Source organism: Watersipora subatra, chromosome 3 (assembly GCF_963576615.1).
Source record: "Watersipora subatra chromosome 3, tzWatSuba1.1, whole genome shotgun sequence".
In the NCBI taxonomy this organism is placed as follows: domain Eukaryota; kingdom Metazoa; phylum Bryozoa; class Gymnolaemata; order Cheilostomatida; family Watersiporidae; genus Watersipora; species Watersipora subatra.
This window is the reverse complement of record NC_088710.1, coordinates 74,771,318-74,780,818: the sequence shown is the minus strand read 5'-3', so window position 1 is coordinate 74,780,818 and position 9,501 is coordinate 74,771,318. Positions and strand designations below refer to the sequence as shown.

General features: G+C 36.9%; 1 protein-coding gene across 1 annotated transcript in view; it reads left to right on the top strand.

The window, feature by feature from the left end:
- The window catches only part of LOC137390986 (adhesion G-protein coupled receptor V1-like), a 124,379-nt gene that overhangs the window by 55,030 nt on the left and 59,848 nt on the right, over positions 1 to 9,501 (top strand). The window contains exons 31-38 of the mRNA XM_068077300.1: positions 1,943 to 2,146; positions 2,835 to 2,958; positions 3,361 to 3,648; positions 5,630 to 5,802; positions 6,352 to 6,456; positions 6,681 to 6,834; positions 7,196 to 7,324; positions 8,330 to 8,448. Coding sequence (XP_067933401.1) covers positions 1,943 to 2,146; positions 2,835 to 2,958; positions 3,361 to 3,648; positions 5,630 to 5,802; positions 6,352 to 6,456; positions 6,681 to 6,834; positions 7,196 to 7,324; positions 8,330 to 8,448 — 1,296 coding nt within the window. The remainder of the gene's footprint in view (positions 1 to 1,942; positions 2,147 to 2,834; positions 2,959 to 3,360; positions 3,649 to 5,629; positions 5,803 to 6,351; positions 6,457 to 6,680; positions 6,835 to 7,195; positions 7,325 to 8,329; positions 8,449 to 9,501) is intronic.

The window sequence follows — 9,501 nt, the reverse complement described above, 5'->3', positions numbered from 1 at the left end:
CTCTATTATATCTCTATATTAACTGTTACAGCTACTCTATTATATCTCTATATTAACTATTACAGCTACTATATTATATCTCTATATTAACTGTTACAGCTACTCTATTATATCTCTATATTAACTGTTACAGCTACTCTATTATATCTCTATATTAACTATTACACTTACTCTATTATATCTCTATATTAACTGTTACAGCTACTCTATTATATCTCTATATTAACTGTTACAGATACTCTATTATATCTCTATATTAACTATTACAGCTATTCTATTATATCTCTATATTAACTGTTACAGCTACTCTATTATATCTCTATATTAACTATTACAGCTACTCTATTATATCTCTATATTAACTGTTACAGCTATTCTATTATATCTCTATATTAACTGTTACAGCTACTCTATTATATCTCTATATTAACTATTACAGCTACTCTATTATATCTCTATATTAACTGTTACAGCTACTCTATTATATCTCTATATTAACTATTACAGCTACTCTATTATATCTCTATATTAACTGTTACAGCTACTCTATTATATCTCTATATTAACTGTTACAGCTACTCTATTATATCTCTATATTAACTATTACACTTACTCTATTATATCTCTATATTAACTGTTACAGCTACTCTATTATATCTCTATATTAACTGTTACAGATACTCTATTATATCTCTATATTAACTATTACAGCTATTCTATTATATCTCTATATTAACTGTTACAGCTACTCTATTATATCTCTATATTAACTATTACAGCTACTATATTATATCTCTATATTAACTGTTACAGCTACTCTATTATATCTCTATATTAACTGTTACAGCTACTCTATTATATCTCTATATTAACTGTTACAGCTACTCTATTATATCTCTATATTAACTATTACAGCTACTCTATTATATCTCTATATTAACTATTACAGCTACTCTATTATATCTCTATATTAACTGTTACACTTACTCTATTATATCTCTATATTAACTATTACAGCTACTCTATTATATCTCTATATTAACTATTACAGCTATTCTATTATATCTCTATATTAACTATTACAGCTACTCTATTATATCTCTATATTAACTATTACAGCTACTCTATTATATCTCTATATTAACTGTTACAGCTACTCTATTATATCTCTATATTAACTGTTACACTTACTCTATTATATCTCTATATTAACTATTACAGCTACTCTATTATATCTCTATATTAACTGTTACAGCTACTCTATTATATCTCTATATTAACTGTTACAGCTACTCTATTATATCTCTATATTAACTGTTACAGCTACTCTATTATATCTCTATATTAACTATTACAGCTACTCTATTATATCTCTATATTAACTATTACAGCTACTCTATTATATCTCTATATTAACTGTTACAGCTACTCTATTATATCTCTATATTAACTGTTACAGCTACTCTATTATATCTCTATATTAACTGTTACAGTTACTCTATTATATCTCTATATTAACTGTTACAGCTACTCTATTATATCTCTATATTAACTATTACAGCTACTCTATTATATCTCTATATTAACTGTTACAGCTACTCTATTATATCTCTATATTAACTATTACAGCTACTCTATTATATCTCTATATTAACTATTACAGCTACTCTATTATATCTCTATATTAACTGTTACAGCTACTCTATTATATCTCTATATTAACTATTACAGCTATTCTAGTATATATCTATATTAACTGTTACAGCTACTCTATCATATTTCGATGTTATTTTTATGTCATTGAGAGCCCTAGCTACTGCAGACTATGATGTGACAACATCTATCACGATTCACACGAGTTGTAATAGAGTGGCTCATTTTACACCCACTCAACACTCCTTGAGCTTTTGGAGACTAATATATGTGTTTATCTCTCTAACAGGTGGTCCGTTTGGGTGGTCTAATTAGTACTACAACAGTGTCCTGGTACATTACTGATGATGAAAATTCCGACTTTCTTTCTCGCACGGGTTCTGTAGAGTTCAAGGACGGTGAGAGTAAAGCTAGTTTAGTTCTCTCTGTGCGGGCAGATGCAATACCGGAGCTTGATGAAGTTTTTACTCTTCAACTCACAGAAGTTTCAAAAGTATGTTTTGGCTTTTACACAGTTGAGTTGGATTAGTTGAGTCTAATCAGTCACTGAGCCTCTGACTGGCTATTTAGCTCTGCATAATCTAGCACATAAATAGATTATACTGCAGTGTCTATCAACACTACCAGTTTAGAGGTATCTTACTGTGTATGGAGTTGTAATATCTCTCCTAAAGATAATTTAATATGGGCACATCCCTCTAGCATCATTAGTCTTATTCACTTTATCCTACTGTTCATATTGATGATCACAGGCTATTGAACTTAACCTCCTCTCTCTGACATCATTGCATCCCACTACTCTGGAATATATTAAAATTCTCATAGGCTTCTCATTGCATAACTTACTGGATGATAGCGCATCCTGCAGCTGACTCAGGACTCCGTTCATGTCATCCCTGTTTTCTCTTGTAAACCATCTTAAAATACTATTTGTTCCTGAAATGCATAATATTAATAAACTTGGTGTTTGTATGTTTTCACAACTGCCCTGCACTGTTTTTTCTTGCTGTTCTGTAACTTAATACCAATCGATGAGTAGCACGCGAATGCTCTCTCAAAACATCCGCCAATGTTTTAATCAATTTTGGCTTGTTCACCTTTCTACGCAGACAAAAACTGCTCTAATACAACATGTTTAATTATCTTTTGATCGCCTAATCTCTTCTGTTGTGCCTTTCTAGGGTCGACTGGGGGATAACGCCCTCCTCAACTCTACCATTACGATCCTAGCTAACGATGATCCGTATGGAGTATTCATTTTAGCAGATGCATCGAGGGTTGTACTGGTTGATGAGTCTGCCACAGGTAGATGAATTTAGTTTCACATTAAAATTTAAACCTCTTTTGGCCAGGAGCCTTGACTTTATATCCTTCCTTAGCTGTTTGCATGAGTGGCACTACTCAGCTGGTTGTATAAGTCCCTTTACAGCCTTACAAGTTTGTTATGAACATTGCAGGCTTTTTGTGCAAACTGTGTTTTTGTTTTGGACACTATTCGTCTTTTTTGGGCCTTTGTTAAATTCCGTTGCAAATTTCGTTTCGCAAATACTGCAACCTGCTTTTCTTCTTTGTCATATATACAGTTTCTGAAACTGATATGAAAGGGTGCTGTCGGATCAATTAGTTGCACTCCCTATAAGTTACTGTGATGCACCTGCTGACACAGTATGTCAGGTTGTGCCACTCTCTCAATGCCCTTTATTACAGAGGTAGTTCTGATGATCACACGGACCAAGGGCCATTCTGGGGTGGCTGAGGTGACCTATGAGACAACGTCCATCGACTACGAGTCGATTTTTTACCCGGTCGGGGTAAGAAAGGCCAACTCTACTGACTATGTTCCTGTTCACAACGCATCTGTTACGTTTGAAGAAGGACAGATTAATCAGACAATATCTGTCTTACTCAGAGAGGACGACATTCCAGAGACGGATGAGTCTTTCTTTCTCCATCTTACCTCTGCCAGGCTGCTCTCAGGGGGCCAAGCAAGATTACGTAGGTTTACATATCTCACATATTAAATGCAAGTATCTTTTCAAATCGACAGCTTTTTGTAGATTTGAAGTTATTAGAAGGTTTTCTTAGTAATAGAAAGTCAAACTGCAGTTCTTCATGGTATTTGGTACACTGCTGAACCTATTGAACATTATATAGCTCTACCAGAGTTGCCTGTATGACAGGAAGATGAGATATTGCTTAAAACTCACTTTTGTCCAATCAGGTGCATGCGGCTAACTTAGCATCTTCTTTCTAGTCATTTTCCAATATCCCTACTTACCCCTAATCATTGCCTTATCATTATTCCTTTATTACGGCACTAGTAGCAGGTCTCACTAGTATCACTCACTCTCTCTTAAGGTAAGGCCACACATATCGTGTAATTTCAACTAATCTGGGAAATTCCATTCGCACGAAATTTCTGACCTGCCACACGGAGTTTCCCCACCACGGATTCGTACGAAACTAACTTTCAACTAGCCAATCAGAACCCAGTGATAAATTGAAGCCGATTCCGTTTCAATCATTTGCTTCAGTACAAACATGCGCAAAAGAAAACTACCTTCAACATTCAACTAACCTTTTCAACCGACCAATCAAACAACGATTCGTAGGAATTTTTGACGTTTCGTCCAATTCAGGATTCGTTTATCGTGCGCAACCAACGATGGACGAATTCGTCCAAATGTCAATTCGTACGAATCGTTTCGTCCAAATTTCGCTGATTTCGTGAGAATTTTGTCTCGTGTGGCCCTACCTTTACAGTTGCAAACTCTCCAGTGGTAGTAGCAGGTCTCACCAGTATTACTCACTCTTACAGTTGCAGACTCTGTAGCAGTAGTAGCAGGTCTCACCAGTATCACTCTCTCTTACAGTTGCAGACTCTCCAGTGGTAGTAGCAGGTCTCACCAGTATTACTCACTCACTCTTACAGTTACAGACTCTGTAGCAGTAGTAGCAGGTCTCACCAGTATCACTCTCTCTTACAGTCACAGATTCTCCAGTGGTAGTAGCAGGTCTCACCAGTATTACTCACTCTTACAGTTACAGACTTTGTAGCAGTAGTAGCAGGTCTCACCAGTATCACTCACTCTTACAGTTGCAGACTCTGTAGCAGTAGTAGCAGATCTCACCAGTATTACTCACTCTTACAGTTGCAGACTCTGTAGCAGTAGTAGCGGGTCTCACCAGTATCACTCACTCTTACAGTTGCAGACTCTGTAGCAGTAGTAGCAGATCTCACCAGTATTACTCACTCTTACAGTTGCAGACTCTGTAGCAGTAGTAGCGGGTCTCACCAGTATCACTCACTCTTACAGTTGCAGACTCTGTAGCAGTAGTAGCAGGTCTCACCAGTATCACTCTCTCTTACAGTTGCAGACTATGTAGCAGTAGTAGCAGGTCTCACCAGTATCACTCACTCTTACAGTTGCAGACTCTGTAGCAGTAGTAGCAGGTCTCACCAGTATCACTCTCTCTTACAGTTGCAGACTCTGTAGCAGTAGTAGCAGGTCTCACCAGTATCACTCTCTCTTACAGTTGCAGACTATGTAGCAGTAGTAGCAGGTCTCACTAGTATCACTCTCTCTTACAGTTGCAGACTCCGTAGCAGTAGTAGCAGGTCTCACCAGTATTACTCACTCTTACAGTTGCAGACTCTGTAGCAGTAGTAGCAGGTCTCACCAGTATCACTCTCTCTTACAGTTGCAGACTCTGTAGCAGTAGTAGCAGGTCTCACCAGTATCACTCTCTCTTACAGTTGCAGACTATGCAGCAGTAGTAGCAGGTCTCACTAGTATCACTCTCTCTTACAGTTGCAGACTCCGTAGCAGTAGTAGCAGGTCTCACCAGTATTACTCACTCTTACAGTTGCAGACTCTGTAGCAGTAGTAGCAGGTCTCACCAGTATCACTCTCTCTTACAGTGCAGACTCTGTAGCAGTAGTAGCAGGTCTCACCAGTATCACTCTCTCTTACAGTTGCAGACTCCCCAGCGGTAGGAGCAGGTCTCACTAGTATCGCTCAAGTCGTAATTGAGAGAAATGACAATGCTAACGGTATTCTCCAGTTATCCAGCTCACAAATTAGTGTTAGGGAAGAGGACACAACTCCTTTACTGTATGTGCACAGATCTGGAGGGCTGTTTGGAGAAGTATGTATACTGGCTAGCCTTTGCCATGTTTCATTGGTGTGGTCAGCATACAATCATCACCTTGTATGAAAGGGTTTTACGTGTTTTCCTTTATACTTTTATAGATTTCTGGACTGCTAGACTGCTGGCAGTTTTTATCTACTTTATGATAGTGCATTCAGTTTGTCTTGTTAAGTACGTCATGAGCAGAATGCATCATTTTGTACAGCGGCTAACAGCATATTGCTGTGGCTGCGGTAGCCTGCTTGAGCCGTTCAGGAAATCATTAAAAATTATTTCATGTTCTGTAAAGCTGCTAACTGGTAATGGTTATGCCTTAGAGGCTAGACTAGGAAACAGCATGCGCTACACAGATGTGTGACTTGCTGCTGTTAGCGTGTACAGTGTACAGTGTACAGTTATGTTTACTCACTGAACTTTCTTAATTTGTGTACAAAGCTTTTACTTGACTTGTCTTAAAATCTTGGAAGTAAAATAAAGTATCTTAAACTCTGTCATCGCCATTCTGAACTTTTGTCATAGAGAGAATTTAGTATGTATCTCTTGTAGGTGACAGTACGATTTGAGGTTGTACCAGGGAATGCAACACCGACTGCTGATTATTATCTTGCTTCAAACAATGTTTTACTCTCAGATGGTGAAGACATTAAACAGGTGATGCTACTGTCCTTGTTTATTTATATAGCAGCTGCCGTACGTCTGGTAGTTATGATAACTGGGCTGAAAGTAGAAAAGTAAGAGACACTCTCTTACATTTTTCTAGAATGTTCCTTTCGCTATTTGCTAGAAATTTCTAAATGTTAGTGAGTTTCTTAGGACGGTAACGTATTATAGAGGTTGTTTTTCTAGAAGTGTTGAGTGTGGTGTTTTTTGTTTAGATGCCGATTCATGTAAATGATGACGGCTTCCCTGAATTGAGTGAGTGGTTTACAGTCAGCCTGCTGGCACCTGCCGCTGGAGGCGCCACACTCGGCAACATCACTAAATCGACTGTCACTATCCTATCTTCAGATGATCCCCATGGAGCCTTTGGTACGCTTCAGTTTTATCAACATGTTTACCTAGTTGTATGTTGAATCACTCAGTATTTCTGCCTCTACACTTTTTCATCCTGATAATTTTTTTTACTTCTTTCTTTGCATTTGGTTTTGTGTCAAATGTCCACTTTGGAATCTGGAGATGAAGCTTCCACACCTTAGGGATCCTCTACTTCATACTATACTCCCCAGTCATCTTCCTTTTTGGACAACCCCTTTTTGATCAGTCAGTAGTTAACACAAAGCAAGTAATTGGCAAGCAGGTTCACAATGGGCTACACAAAACTGACTGTCACGTCATAAGTCTCCATCACATCCCTCTTAATCATAATGATTGTTTGTTCTCTCGGTTTTAGAGTTTGCAGCTTCTTCAGAGGTGGTAGAGGAGCCAGAACATGGCACCCGAGAGGTTGAGATACTTGTGAGCAGAAGGGGAGGTTTGATGGACATTGTAGCTGTGCAGTGGCTTGCTCTCACACAAACAGGTCTGCTAACTTGGGTCATTGTATATTTATTGCTAGAGTCCTCTGTTATGATATCTATGACTCATGATCTCTAGAGTACCTTGTGCTGATAGCTATGACTCATGATCTCTAGAGTACCCTGTTCTGATAGCTATGACTCATGATCTCTAGAGTCCTCTGTTATGATAGCTATGTCTCATGATCTCTAGAGTACCTTGAGCTGATAGCTAGGTCTCATGATCTCTAGAGTACTCTGTTACGATAGCTATGACTCATGATCTATAGAGTACCCTGTTCTGATAGCTATGACTCATGATCTCTAAAGTACCCTGTTATGATATCTATGACTCATGATCTCTAGAGTACCCTGTTCTGATAGCTATGACTCATGATCTCTAGTGTACTCTGTTATGATAGCAATGACTCATGATCTCTAGAGTAGCCTGTGCTGATAGCTATGACTCATGATCTCTAGAGTACCCTGTTACGATAGCTATGACTCATGATCTCTAGAGTACCCTGTTATGATAGCTATGACTCATGATCTCTAGAGTACCTTGTTCTGATAGCTATGACTCATGATCTCTAGAGTACCCTGTTCTGAAAGTTATGGCTCATGATCTTTTAGAGCACCTTGTTTTGCTACTGCCTAGATTGTCTATGCAGGAAGATTAGATACAAAACTTTTTAAAGCATTATTTTTGATATTTGTTAAATACTATTCTTTCCTGTCATGTCAAATCACTATAATATACCATGACACTTGCCTGTCATGTCAAATCACTATAATATACCATGACACTTGCCTGTCATGTCAAATCACTATAATATACCATGACACTTTCCTGTCATGTCAAATCACTATAATATACCATGACACTTGCCTGTCATGTCAAATAACTATAATATACCATGACACTTGCCTGTCATGTCAAATCACTATAATATACCATGACACTTGCCTGTTTTCCAGCTATTCATTTTTCTCTGTCAGGTTAAAATGAAAATGAGTCTGGGTGTTTGTAGAGGAATTGGCTAGCGAGGATATTGAACCAGCATATGGCACCATCTATTTTACTACAAACCAAGAAAGCCAGGCAATTAAGGTTTCAGTTAGAGCAGACGATCTACCAGAGATATCTGAGGCAAGTCATTATAATAAACCCATTTGATACGATCAATGGGAAGATAATTCATATTATACTAACTGAATGCCAGGCGTTGCTCGGGTAGTAAAAATGCTTTTGGACAGAAAATTTATTAATTTTTATTTAATATAACTTTACAACATTCACAATTTTAATTTTTAAAAGTGTTAGAAAAGTGTTTTGTGCAGTTCAAATAAATAGGAAAAAAATAAAACAACTCAACTGTTAAGGCGTTTAGATGTGAAATAATTAACAAGTTATGGCTAAATAGTCTGTTTTGCTACAATGGTTACAATGAAAAATGATTCAACACTGATACGATTATTACGAACTGAGAAAAGAAATTAAAAATCATAAGTATGCGGAATTATTAGTAACACTGATTACATAGAAGGGTGTGTATAAAAAGGTTACCGTTCTATAGCATTATATATTATATAGCATTATATATTATATAGCATTATATATTATATAGCATTATATATTATATAGCATTATATATTATATAGTCCATTCAACCATTAGATGCCACGGTACTTGTACCTCTCGATTCTGAAACAAATGTGAAAATAAGATATCGGACTGTTTTTGTCAGATACTTTGTCTGACCGAATGGAGAGATAATTTAGATGCAATTCTTGCCCGAGATAATACAACAGTCCAGGTTTAAATTTAATAGTTGCCACAAGGAAGTACCAGAAATTGGAGCTGGTAGTAGAACATTTGAAATTGAAACATCACATTTGAAAATCACAAATTATAAAAATAGGGTAATGAATTTTGAAATGGCTTTGAAAAATTTTTTGAAAGCAAAACAAACGCAAAAGATAATATTAGTAAATATAAGTAATAGCAAAGGTGTATCCCGGTATGTAGCGATAAACATACCCCCACCCCATTCAGCGATAAAAATACCGTAGATAAAATAGCTACGAATCATAAGAACTGCTTAGCCCTGTGGTTAGGTGTGCGTGTTTACAAACTTGCTGTGTTCACAAACTTGCCGTGTTCACAAACTTGCCGTGTTCACAAACTTGCTGTGTTTACAAA